The 14,498-nt window shown below is 43.4% G+C and overlaps 1 protein-coding gene across 4 annotated transcripts in view; it reads right to left on the reverse strand.

The window, feature by feature from the left end:
* Positions 1-9,885: 9,885 nt before the first annotated feature.
* LOC112219673 (contactin-associated protein-like 4) overlaps positions 9,886-14,498 on the reverse strand; it is a 211,486-nt gene continuing 206,873 nt past the window's right edge. For all 4 annotated transcript variants that reach the window (XM_024381139.2, XM_024381136.2, XM_024381138.2 and 1 more), the window contains one exon: positions 9,886-10,406. In XM_024381139.2, the coding sequence (XP_024236907.1) occupies positions 10,207-10,406 (200 nt within the window). In that variant the 3' untranslated portion in view covers positions 9,886-10,206. The remainder of the gene's footprint in view (positions 10,407-14,498) is intronic.

Below are 14,498 nucleotides of genomic sequence, written 5' to 3' on the forward strand. Positions count from 1 at the left end.
AGATCATGAGTTGAATCACCCTAGATCATGAGTTGAATCACCCTAGATCATGAGTTGAATCACCCTAGATCACGAGTTGAATCACCCTAGATCATGAGTTGTCCATTATTCATGAGTTAATGCTTGGAGTCTTGTGACATAAAACACTTTCTTTCCTTACATTTATTACAGTTTTATTTGCCATTATTAAGTATTTAACAATTGGATTAGAACATTGACTTTAAACCCTGTACGAATTATGGATCTTGGAGACTATGGAAAAAGCACTATGTGTATAACTATGCCTGTGTAACATTTTACTATGTTTTGCTGTGAAAACTGTTCTCATGGGCACAAAAATCCAAAATATTGCCTATGCCATTGCAAAATCGATTGCTTCTAACAGAAAGAGTCAACTATAGGCCTACTGTCATTAATGTGTATTTGTTGGATGGATTGGATGCGCATTGGTGTCTAGCTGTAGGCTACCTGTCTAGTGATTTTGTCAACCATCATCAGCTGATCCAGGAAAGAAAACAAATATTGATTGAAAATAACAAAGCTAAATAAATGGTCTACTACTTCTAGACACGGAGAACACCAGTACCAGCTCACACCTGGAAAACAAAGCAATGAGCACTCTAAACAGCTGACTGACAAAAGCAAACAATGATAATGCAACATATAAATCTAATGCATTGGAATAAAGGCATTTTTTTGTATGGCTCATAAGCAAACAAATGGCTAAAATGAGGAAGCACAAAGGAAAATCTATGAGTGAAGGAGCTCAACTGAGGCTGAAATTCAGTACTACTGAATGGATAGCAAGGCAGCATAGAAATAAATGGTTTAAACCATGAGAGAGGTGGGGGTATTCTTTCATTGGAAGCTTTTTCACATGTACCACTGTAAAACACACAGTTGAAGTCGGAAGTTCACATACACCTTAGCCAAATATATTTAAACTCAGTTTTAAACTATTCCTGACATTTAATCCTAGTAAAAATTCCCTGTTTTAGGCCAGTTAGGATCACCACATTATTTGAAGAATGTGAAATGTAATAGTAGAGAGAATTAATTATTTCAGCTTTTATTTCTTTCATCACATTCCCCATGGGTCAGAAGTTTACATACACTCAATTAGTATTTGATAGCATTGCTTTTAAATTGTTTAACTTGGGTCAAACGTTTCGCGTAGCCTTCCACAAGCTTCCCACAATAGGTTGGGTGAATTTTGGCCCATTCCTCCTGACAGAGCTGGTGTAACTGAGTCAGTTTTGCAGGCCTCCTTGCTCGCAAATGCATTTTCAATTCTGCCCACAATCTTTCTACAGGATTGAGGTCTGGGCATTGTGATGGCCAGTCCAATACCTTGACTTTGTTGTCCTTAAGCCATTTTGTATTTCTACTTGCACATCATCATCTGCACATCTATCACTCCAGTGTTAATGTCACGACTTCCGCCGAAGTTGGGTCCTCTCCTTGATCGAGCGGCGCTCGTCGGTAGGCATCGCCGATCTTCTAGCCATCATCGATCCACTTTTAATTTTCCATGTGTTTTGTCTTGTTTTTCCTCACACCTGGTTTCAATTCCCCCAATTACTTGTTGTATATTTAACCCTCTGTTCCCCCCATGTCTTTGTGTGGGAATGTTTATTGTAAGTGCTTGTGCACATGTTGACTGGTGCACGTCGGGTTTTGTACCCATGTCATGTTATTCTTGATGCCGTTGGTTTTGCAATTAAACTGCTCCGGCTATTACCTAGTTCTGCTCTCCTGCGTCTGACTTCCCTGCCACCAGTTACGCACCCCTTACAGAATCCCACACCAGCATATGGAGACAGCAGAAGCAGGTGCCACTGGAATAGGGGTGGAGGAGCGCGTCCGGGAGCATGCGGCGATGCTCCGCCATCTTGATTCCGTCATGGATCGTGTTGTCTAAACTATGGACCGCTTGGGAGAGACAGGGAGTTCCTCCAGTGCCTCCACCAGCACAACCAGGGCCTCCACTACTTGTCCCCCCTTCACCTAGTCCCAGTGGGATTCGTCTCGCCCTGGTTTATGGTAATCGCCCGGGATTATGACGATCTCTACCTGGCAACCGTCCCCCCGGCTCCTTCAGGTCCTGAGAAGGTGTCCGCCCTCGTCTCGTGCCTCTAGGAAAGACTTGGAGTGGGCCAACGCCGTTTGGGGAGAAGGAGTTGCGGCGTTGGACCATTTCGAGGATTTCTCTTCCATCTGAGGCAGGGGACGAGGAGCGCCCATGAGTTCGCCATGTTTGTTTTTTACCCTGGCCGCCGGCGCGGGATGGGAATGATAGGGCCCACTATCGCTGCAGTTTGCGCGAGGACGTCCGTCGGGAGTTGGCCTGCAGGGACACCACCCTCACCTCCAACCAGCTGGTGGACCTGTCCATTCGGCTGGATAACCTGCTGGCCAGCCGCGGACGTCCAGATCGGGTTCTGTCGGTTCCATCCCCCAGCACCACCGCTCCGGTGCCCTTGGAGCTGGGAGGTGCGTAGGGAGACTGGAGGAGGTTCCAGCTCGTGCACCATCTGTGGCCGCAGAGGTTACACTGCCGGTCGGTGCCGGGTTGGTTCCTCTGGGGTTCGAGGCAGCAGGCAGGGCACTCTGGCGTCATCCCAGGTGAGCCGGCACCCTTCTCACCCAGAGCCCTCTGTTGCAGACATGTTTTTGTATGTTTCTTTTCCTGAGTTTCCCCCTGATTCCCAGCATAGGGCGCTCGTCGATTCAGGCGCGGCTGGGAATTTTATAGACAGATCGTTCGCTCTTAGTTTAGGGATCCCCATTGTTCCCGTGGCTGTGTCCTTCCCCACTTACGCCTTAGACAGTCGACCATTAGGGTCAGGGTTAATTAGGGAGGCCACCGCTCCTCTGGGTATCAGTCTCTTCCTCATTGACTCTCCTGCGTTTCCCGTGGTGCTAGGCCTACCCTGGTTAGCTTGTCATGACCCCTCTGTTTCTTGGCAACGGAGGGCTCCCACGGGGTGGTTGCGAGAGTGCTCGGGGAGGTGTTTCGGGGTTTCCGTTGGTGCTACTACGGTGGAAAGTCCATGCCGATTCCATGCCGATGCCGCTACTACGGTGGAAAGTCCAAGCCGAGTGCCGATTTGGCTCTCGCCTTCTCCAAAAAGAATGTGACTCAATTACCACCCGATCAATGGGGCGATTGTGCGATAAATCTCCTGGTCGACGCTGCACTTCCCAGGAGTCACGTGTATCCCCTCTCACAGGCGTAGATGGTGGCTATGGAAACATATGTCTCCGAATCTCTGCGTCAGGGGTACAATTGGTCCTCCACTTCACCCGCCTCCTCGAGTTTCTTTTTGTGAAGAAGAAGTCTGCGCCCGTGTATTGACTACCGAGGCCTAAATCAGATCACGGTGAGGTGCAGTTACCCGCTACCTTGAGTCAATGCATGGGGCGCGCTTCTTCCCCAAACGAGATCTCAGGAGTGCTTACAACCTGGTGCGTTTCCGGGAGGGAGACGAGTGGAAGGCGGTGTTCAGTACGACCTCAGAGCATTATGAGTACCTCGTCATGCCGTACGGGTTGATGAAAGCTCCATCAGTCTTCTAAGCCTTTGTAGACAAGATTTTCCAGGACCTGCACCGGCAGGGTGTAGTGGTGTATATTGATGACATTCTTATATACTCTGCTACAAGAGCCGAGCATGTGTCTCTGGTGTGCAGGGTGCTTGGTCGACTGCTGGAGCATGACCTGTACGTCAAGGCTGAGAAATGCCTGTTCTTCCAACAGTCCGTCTCCTTCCTAGGGTACCGCATTTCTACCTCAGGGGTGGAGATGTAGAGTGACTGTATTTCAGCCGTGCGTAATTGGCCAACTCCCACCACGGTAAAGGAAGTGCAGCGGGGTCCTCGGGTTTGCCAATTACTACCGGAGGTTTATCCGGGGTTTTGTTCAGGTAGTAGCTCCCATTACCTCACACTGCTGAAAGGGGGGCCGGTTCGTTTGCAGTGGTCGGCCGAGGCGGACAGGGCTTTTGGTCACCTGAGGGCTCTGTTTACCTCGGCTCCCGTGCTGGCCCATCCGGATCCCTCTTTGGCGTTCATAATGGAGGTGGACGCGTCCGAGGCTGGGATAGGAGCCGTGCTCTCTCAGCGCTCGGGTACTCCACCGAAGCTCCGCCCCTGTGCCTTCTTCTCAAAGAAGCTCAGCTCGGCAGAGTGAAACTATGACGTGGGGGACCAGGAGCTGTTGGCTGTGGTCAAGGCTCTGAAGGAGTGGAAACATTGGCTTGAGGGGGCTAAACTTTTGTAATAGTTTCACCATAGTTTCTGTGGCCCTTACTGTTACTTTCTTTTTATACAATGGGTGGGTTTACTCCTGTATGCTGATTGATTAAAACCACATTCCAGCTGGTGTCTATTCCACAAGGTACCACCGATAATAGATAAATCTATGATGTTAAAATGCCTATTTACTCTGTTCCAGCTGACTGCGCAATCTCTCATCAGCCCACTATAAGAAGCATCTAGACATTCTCACATTTCTTTTAGACTAACCTTTAGTTTTTAACAGAGGACTACTGCCATCTGTCTCTCCGACATTTACAACATTGTTTACATATTCAAATTCGATCTCCAGCTGTCCCATATTAATGAACAGGATGAGACAGACAGTTAGGCAGCTTTTCTCAGCCAGTCGAAATCATGAATCAGCATCATTTTTATGGATTTATACAAATAACTGTTGATAGAAAACAGTTAAAGCAAAACAAAGTGCAGCTAGTTTACAGTCTTTCCAGCTTTAGTGATTGTGTTAGCCGTGTTGTTGGCTAGCTCTCGAACAACAGTGTTGTGACGAGAGAGCGCATTTTAATGCCAGGTGCAATCGCATCTCATTATCACATTGTTATGGATGTGGCCAAATAAATTTCACTCGAAAACAACTTCAACAAATGCAAATGCAGCTACTTCATTGTTATTCTGGATGCACTGTTTGACGTGACTGTAAGTTTAGTCGTAGATAGCTAGCTAGCAAGCAAGGGATAGCCAGTCTAACAAAGGAACATTTAGAACGAACAACTGGGTTGAATCCATAGACACAGAGCAACACTAGATTTGTGTCGGGACTATATCTTACGGAAGAATGAAATAGTATGAATAAATTAAACAAAATAACGTTTATTTAAAAAAAATATGTCAATCAATATTTGAATATGTGGGTAACCCGTTGCATAAAATGTATAACGCCCTCAAAGTTGGTGTTCGGAGTATATATTGAGACTGTGAGCATGCATTTAGTCATAGATTTAGAAATAAAATCTCTATTAATTCAATAGGATCTCTGTGGGTCTACACTCTTTTGAAAAAAGGGTTCCAAAAGGGAAGACAAGGATACTTTTTAAGGGTTCTACCTAGAACATTTAACATCTTAAAAAAAGGGTTTTGGGAGAAAGGGTTCTTTGATGATTCTTTGGGAGGTAATTAGGTTTCTTTGAAAGACAAGAAGGGTTCTACATAGAACCATACTGTATATAATATTTCCCAGCATGCTCTATTGCAGTGCGATTTTCTGAAATGTTCGTTTTACTGTTTTATTTGTGTTTACATTGATTGGTTAATACATTTTATGCTACACAAAGATAAATAACATACCGTTTTCTGAACTAATCCAATCTGTTGGTTTTATGGCACCCATTACTTAGATGGTTGTTCCAGTTTAAATGATTGAGGTAGTCTCAGTGTTCAGATTTCCCTAACCTGGCAGTCATTCTGAATGCAGGTTGTGGGGGATGAACAATTACACTGGATATGCTAACTATGGCTGGATTCGAATAGGAATGACACATCACGTGGCCAGCCAGCATAATGTGACTTGCAGGCCTGATTTGCAGGCCTGATTTGACTGGTTGAAATAATATTTAGGGTTAGAATTTCACAGATTCCTTTCTTTGGAAATTGAACGAGTGGAAATACAAAATCGATCGTGCATGCTATATGGACATTTTTAGGATATGAAAAATGATTTTATCTAACAAAATGACACTTCATGTTATCTCTGGGACCTTTTGAATGATAAATCAGAGCAAGATTTCAGAATGTAAGTACACATTTCACCTTTATAAAACATGAAAAAAGTGTTTTGTTGTTTGGAGCTCTCCTCAAACAATAGCATGGCATGTTTTTGCAGTAGGAAGAACCGTCCAAAGATAAAAGGGTTCTTAGTAGATCCCTTCATAGAGTTTTTTATGCAAAACCCTTCATAGAGGGATCTAGTTAGGACCATATACAGGGGGTTCTTTGAAGAGCCCTACATAGAGGTTTCTCTGCAAAGGGTTCTACAAAGCACCAATAAGGGTTCCCCTATGGGGACAAACCAAAGAACCCTCTACAGTTTTACTTAGCACCTTTTTTCCAAGAGTGTAGTCGTAAAGATTTGTCATTCAGCTTTTAAAATGTATGACCTTTTATTGTGGCGTAAACACAACCAGCCATTATGTTTGCATCTGATTGTCAATCACTTAAAAGGGCTCCTTTACTAGGCTACCCGTGCAGGTTCATCCACTCACAACAGCCTCCAAACAGTGGTGAATGGAAAGAGACATCTGCTACACAAAACACCACAAAGTGTAATGACATTTGGTGATTGTCATTAGGCCAGAATTTATGCGTCCATTGCTGTCCGTGCGCGTCTCGGTGTGGGCCATTCATCTCTGCCTTGGCAAAATGTCAGTGTTCTCGTTTAGCCACATGGCATTTTGGAGGGTGGGCTATACCACCCACTTTCAAATCCATTCGCTCATTTTTCAAGCCTCTGACATGCCTAATGATAAATAATAGTGTAATAGCCTACAGTTTTCTTAATAGTTTCACCATAGTTTCTGTGTACCTCACTGTCTTTCTTTATAACTTTACTTTTAGGTATATCAGACTTAATTTCATGCCATTTCTGCCCAACAGTATGTTTGAATGCACTGCTTACTGCGCTCTCTGGCTTTGGACCTGCGTTGTGTTGTGGTGCATGTAGATTGACTGGAACCAGGACACACTGCTAGCGGTTCTGGTCTTTTATTACTGGCTGAGATGAAATACCTACAGTGAATAAATTGCAGTGCAAAGCCAATTACATTAAATGGCAAGCTTTTCCACGCTGCACACACCCCTCCTCAGCAAGCATCGAAGCAGACTCATATAATACATTTGTTAGAAAACATGAAAAGTATTTAATTATCTTAAGTACTATTATTCAAAAGTAATCAACAGTAATATTTTTTTATAGCTACTAGCGTAGCTACTAGCTAGTTACTAACCAGATAGCTAGCTACGTCTGGACCAGAGCTAGTGAGGATCAGTGCTAGTTCGGACCAGAGCTAGGTAGCTACTAGCTACGTCCTGGACCAGGGCTAATTAGTGCAGCCCGGAGCTAGCTAACTACAAGCTACATTTTGGATGAGAGCTGGACCAAAGCTAGCTAGCTAGCTATTAGATACACCCTGGATCAGAGCTAGTGCAGGCGAGCTCTCTTAATCTACTAGCAACACTCTGGACCAGAGCTAGTTAGTGCGGATCAGAGCTATCTAGCTAGCTACTGGCTACACCCTAGGTCAGGGCAATAATGCTAGTTATTGCGGACCAGAGCTAGCTAGCTACGAGCTATGCCCTAGACCAGAGCTAGAGTTGACCAGAGTTACTAGCTATGCCCTGGACCAGAGCTAGTTACTAGTAACAGTAATATTCTTAGATAGTCTGAATAAAACAGTTCTGAATTACAAAAAAATACAGGTAAAGATGTTTTTATTGTCAGATACATTGGATAGGTGCAGCGAAATGTGATGTTTTTCAGGGTCAGCCATAGAAGCACAATACCCCTGGAGCGATTTAGGGTTCAGTGCCTTGCTCAAGGGCACATAAACAGATTTTTCACCTTGTCATGGCCTTAAATACTTACTACATAACTTCTGCTTATTAGCCTCTATTATTGATAATTCTTCAGTAATTAATAATTGTTTCATAACAAAAGGAAAATTCATATCACTTTACATCAGTACTTAGCAGCTACATACAAACTACTAACAGATTATTAACGTGTTCTTACCTGTTCATTGCATATTCCCTTGTTGTCCAGACGTTACCGTTATTTCAGCACTGTAAACTGAGGTGCTACCATTTCATCAGATGTCTTCTCTTCTTCTCTGTCAGTGTCTCACAGATTACTTTCCTCTGATTATCCCCTTGTTACCTGTGAATCACTATGCCACCCGAACTGTCTGTCTGTCAGGCAAACCAAACCATGTATTTTCCTAGAGATTAGCATTTGAAAAACATGAAATACTTCTCCTGCGTCGTCATTAAAGGAAGGTAAGAAGCAGACCGAATATTTTAGAGCGTTTAGAACATAGAGTGTTTTGACTTCTGGATTTTCTGAGAACTTGATCTGTTAAAGGGGTCTACCTGCGGGAGGTAAGGAAGCGGTGTTTAAATGGTAATGCTTTATTTTTGTCCAGGATAATGCAGAGAAAGCACATAAAATTACAGGTAATGCTTGCAAAGGAACTGTCTGAAGTACAGAAAAGCCCCCCCCAAATGAACATACTGTATGGAACATAATACTGTATTAACATACAAGTTTTGTCAGTGGAATTTTCATTATTTTCATTTGTTCAATTATCATTGCTATGCAGGGTGCAAATTGTAGGGGGGGGATTTCCCCCTCCACCCCCCACCCCTCTGCTTGAGTCATACCCATTTCTAAAGGGTTATATGTATTTTGGTAGATTGGTTTGATCTGATGCTTTTACTGTGGTACCAGAGAAAGTTGGTGTGCCATATTGGAAATATGTAAATACACAGTACTATATGTGGAGTGTACTTTAGAGGGATTTTGCATGGCTCAGACATGTTAACACTACATGAAGCCAACATTCATCAATATAATAGCAAAATATTTTCAACTCAATAGTCCAAACATTTATTTTCATCTTCATAACCACACTGCAGGTACATATAAATCCCTCTAGTGTACGTTATTATCATCTTTTAGGTATTGTATCACCGGAGAAGAATATTAGACAGCGATTGTTATAAAGACATTCATTAATTCAACATTTACATTTTTAAGAATATTTACAGTCCCATGAATGACAGTATCAACACCTTTCCATGTCTATATCATTAACACTTCTGTGTCATATCACCAGTACCTGTACTGAACAAAAATATAAACACAACATGCAACAATTTCATTGATTTGACTGAGTTACAGTTCATATGAGAAAATCAGTCTATTGAAATAAATTCCTTCGGCCCTGATCTATGGATTTCACATGACCGGGAATACAGATATGCATCTGATATGGTCACAGATACATTTAATAAAAAAAATGGGCCTCAGGATCTCTTCATATTTTGTTGCATTCAAATTGCCACTTGATAAAATACAATTGTGTTCGTTGTCTGTAGTTTATGCCAGCCTATACCATAATCCCACCATCACAATGGAGCACTCTGTTGACAACGTCGACATCAGCAAACTGCTTTGCACACACGATGACATACACATGGTCTGCGGTTGTGAGGCTGGTTGAACGTACTGTAAATTCTTCAAAAGGGATGTTGGAGGCAACTTATTGTTGAGAAATGAACATTAAATGCCAATTGCACACTCCCTCAAAACTTGAGACATCTGTGGCATTGTGTTGTGTGTGACAAAACTGCACATCTTAGTGGCCTTTTATTGTCCCAAAGTGCACCTGTGTAATAATCATGCGGTTTAATCAGCTTCTTGATATGCCACACCTGTCAGGTGGATGGTTTATCTTGACAAAGGAGAAATGCTCATTAACAGGGAAGTAAACAAATTTGTGCACAACATTTCAGAGAAACAAGCTTTTTGTGCGTATGGAACATTTATGGGCTCTTATTTCAGCTCATGAAACATGGGACCAAACACTTTACACGTTGTGTTTATATTTTTGTTCAGTGTAGTATATAAAAAAACAACACCCAGTAAAACAAGAAAAACAATACATGGACGAATTGATAGGATATTTTTTTAATCTTCTCCACATTTTGGTCAGTCTTCTTGTTTTGACTGTTGCTGAGGGTCTTTTACTGCATGTGTGTGTAATGCACTGTGAATGTAATTAATGTCTCTAGGGCTTGGAAGGCATTTCTGTACTTCCTTAATCAGATTCACTGGGTAAGTCAAAAATGTAGAAAGTCCGGAGGTGGACAGATAGAGCTATATGAAATACTCCTTTTGGTTTTCACTTAGTACGTTCTGTGAGGTGGGCTCGCTGTGGAAAGGGTACTCAGGACTGTCTGCCTCAGGTTTGATGCTTTTGGGTTCTTGGCTGTGGAACGTCACTTTCCGTCGATACAGGAACCTTACCATTACTGCCAATGCAGACAGAATCACAAATATCACTACAGCAATCACACCTGCAGAGGAGTACAAATTATTGAGTTACGAAACAAGAAAAGGGCACTTATTTCAATTCAAAATGAATTCACATTCACTATTCCTTAAGTTGTTACAGAAAAAAATGCACTTCGCCAAGAGAATAGTTTTTTTTTTGGAGAACAACTAAAGAATACTAACTAGCAACCAATTATGACACATTGTGTAACTGTGACATCTGCATGGGTTTCAGAAGCAAAGACAGAGAAAGCACAGTGGCTTTGAGATCACATGAATGCCTTTCTCAACTCCACGTTTTGCTCTGTGAAATCTGTCTATGGCATCGGAGCCATAATAATATGGCAATGTATCCTGTGGGTATTTCATTGCTATTACCCAGCCTGTCTGATTTCTGTTGCTAATCTAAACTCTAAAAAGGCATTACGCAAGCGTCTGAAAGCCGTGGTTCCTCTCTGTGCAAGGCGCGGCACAAAGAAATCCAGTTCAATTCTCGCAAATGTCGCAGGCATTCATTTCATAAACCTTAGCTACAGTCCTTGTACACTGCTATGCTATGCATGGTGCATTTCATTATCAAGAGAAAATGATATATCTTATTAGGAAGCCAGAGTACGGCCAGACCCAATTCAATGGTATATTACAGTGGTTTTAAAATGACAAAGTATTTGAAGATAGCTGTAAAAAGTTCCTTAATCAGCAAATAATTTATTTAAACGTTTAATTAGTTTTGGTGTCCTTTGTGCATTTGGCACTGAATCAGTCTGTATAAGGACGACTTTGAACTACTTTCTACATTCCAGCAATTGTAACGGATGGGAATTAATCAACCTTGACTTTGAATCTGTGGCGATGGTCGCTTAAAAGTTTTTGTGATGTGATGCTGCAAATATGCCATATCAATTGCTGAAATATTTCATTTATTTAATTAAAATTGGAATTATACAGTGTTGTCTCTGAGAAGAACGAATACAGTGCCCTCTGTAATTATTGGGACAGTGAAGCATTTTTTCTTATTTTGGCTCTATACTCCAAAAGTTTGGATTTGAACTCAAAACATGATTTGTGGTTAAAGTACAGACTGTCAGCTTTAATTTGAGGGTATTGTCATCTATTTCGGGTATAGAAATTACAGCACTTTTTGTGCAAAGTGCACCCATTTTAGGGGAGCAAAAGTATTGGGACAAATTCACTTATTTGTGTATTCAAGTAGTAAAAAATTATATTTGTTCCAATATTCATAGCACCCAATGATTACATCAAGCTTTTCACTCTAAATCAAATCAAATCAAATTTTATTTGTCACATACACATGGTTAGCAGATGTTAATGCGAGTGTAGCGAAATGCTTGTGCTTCTAGTTCTGACAGTGCAGTAATAACCAACAAGTAATCTAACTAACAATTCCAAAACTACTGTCTTATACACAGTGTAAGGGGATAAAGAATATGTACATAAGGATATATGAATGAGTGATGGTACAGAGCAGCATAGGCAAGATACAGTAGATGGTATCGAGTACAGTATATACATATGAGATGAGTATGTAAACAAAGTGGCATAGTTAAAGTGGCTAGTGATACATGTATTACATAAGGATGCAGTCGATGATATAGAGTACAGTATATACGTATGCATATGAGATGAATAATGTAGCGTAAGTAACATTATATAAGGTAGCATTGTTTAAAGTGGCTAGTGATATATTTACATCAATTACCATTATTAAAGTGGCTGGAGTTGAGTCAGTGTCAGTGTCAGTGTGTTGGCAGCAGCCACTCAATGTTAGAGGTGGCTGTTTAACAGTCTGATGGCCTTGAGATAGAAGCTGTTTTTCAGTCTCTTGGTCCCAGCTTTGATGCACCTGTACTGACCTCGCCTTCTGGATGATAGCGGGGTGAGCAGGCAGTGGCTCGGGTGGTTGATGTCCTTGATGATCTTTATGGCCTTCCTGTAACATCGGGTGGTGTAGGTGTCCTGGAGGGCAGGTAGTTTGCCCCCGGTGATGCGTTGTGCAGACCTCACTACCCTCTGGAGAGCCTTACGGTTGAGGGCGGAGCAGTTGCCGTACCAGGCGGTGATACAACCCGCCAGGATGCTCTCGATTGTGCATCTGTAGAAGTTTGTGAGTGCTTTTGGTGACAAGCCGAATTTCTTCAGCCTCCTGAGGTTGAAGAGGCGCTACTGCGCCTTCTTCACGATGCTGTCTGTGTGAGTGGACCAATTCAGTTTGTCTGTGATGTGTATGCCGAGGAACTTAAAACTTGCTACCCTCTCCACTACTGTTCCATCGATGTGGATAGGGGGGTGTTCCCTCTGCTGTTTCCTGAAGTCCACAATCATCTCCTTAGTTTTGTTGATGTTGAGTGTGAGATTATTTTCCTGACACCACACTCCGAGGGCCCTCACCTCCTCCCTGTAGGCCGTCTCGTCGTTGTTGGTAATCAAGCCTACCACTGTTGTGTCGTCCGCAAACTTGAAGATTGAGTTGGAGGCGTGCGTGGCCACGCAGTCGTGGGTGAGCAGGGAGTACAGGAGAGGGCTCAGAACGCACCCTTGTGGGGCCCCAGTGTTGAGGATCAGCGGGGAGGAGATGTTGTTGCCTACCCTCACCACCTGGGTGCGGCCCGTCAGGAAGTCCAGTACCCATTTGCACAGGGCGGGGTCGAGACCCAAGGTCTCGAGCTTGATGACGAGCTTGGAGGGTACTATAGTGTTGAATGCCGAGCTGTAGTCAATGAACAGCATTCTCACATAGGTATTCCTCTTGTCCAGATGGGTTAGGGCAGTGTGCAGTGTGGTTGAGATTGCATCGTCTGTGGACCTATTTGGGCGGTAAGCAAATTGGAGTGGGTCTAGGGTGTCAGGTAGGGTGGAGGTGATATGGTCCTTGACTAGTCTCTCAAAGCACTTCATGATGACGGAAGTGAGTGCTAGTGGGTAGTCGTTTAGCTCAGTTACCTTAGCTTTCTTGGGAACAGGAACAATGGTGGCCCTCTTGAAGCATGTGGGAAAAGCAGACTGGTATAGGGATTGATTGAATATGTCCGTAAACACACAGGCCAGCTGGTCTGCGCATGCTCTGAGGGCGCGGCTGGGGATGCCGTCTGGGCCTGCAGCCTTGCGAGGGTTAACACGTTTAAATGTCTTACTCACCTCGGCTGCAGTGAAGGAGAGACCGCATGTTTTCGTTGCAGGCCGTGTCAGTGGCACTGTATTGTCCTCAAAGCGGGCAAAAAAGTTATTTAGTCTGCCTGGGAGCAAGACATCCTGGTCCGTGACTGGGCTGGATTTCTTCCTGTAGTCCGTGATTGACTGTAGACCCTGCCACATGCCTCTTGTGTCTGAGCCGTTGAATTGAGATTCTACTTTGTCTCTGTACTGACGCTTAGCTTGTTTGATAGCCTTGCGGAGGGAATAGCTGCACTGTTTGTATTCGGTCATGTTACCAGTCACCTTGCCCTGATTAAAAGCAGTGGTTCGCGCTTTCAGTTTCACGCGAATGCTGCCATCAATCCACGGTTTCTGGTTAGGGAATGTTTTAATCGTTGCTATGGGAACGACATCTTCAACGCACGTTCTAATGAACTCGCACACCGAATCAGCGTATTCGTCAATATTGTTATCTGACGCAATACGAAACATCTCCCAGTCCACGTGATGGAAGCAGTCTTGGAGTGTGGAGTCAGCTTGGTCAGACCAGCGTTGAACAGACCTCAGCGTGGGAGCCTCTTGTTTTAGTTTCTGTCTGTAGGCAGGGATCAACAAAATGGAGTCGTGGTCAGCTTTTCCGAAAGGGGGGTGGGGCAGGGCGTTATATGCATCGCGGAAGTTAGAGTAACAATGATCCAAGGTCATTCCACCCCTGGTTGCGCAATCGATATGCTGATAAAATTTAGGGAGTCTTGTTTTCAGATTAGCCTTGTTAAAATCCCCAGCTACAATGAATGCAGCCTCCGGATATATGGTTTCCAGTTTGCAGAGAGTTAAATAAAGTTCGTTCAGAGCCATCGATGTGTCTGCTTGGGGGGGGGATATATACGGCTGTGATTATAATCGAAGAGAATTCTCTTGGTAGATAATGCGGTCTACATTTGATTGTGAGGAATTCTAAA

This window comes from Oncorhynchus tshawytscha, linkage group LG20 (assembly GCF_018296145.1).
Source record: "Oncorhynchus tshawytscha isolate Ot180627B linkage group LG20, Otsh_v2.0, whole genome shotgun sequence".
NCBI classification, from domain to species: domain Eukaryota; kingdom Metazoa; phylum Chordata; class Actinopteri; order Salmoniformes; family Salmonidae; genus Oncorhynchus; species Oncorhynchus tshawytscha.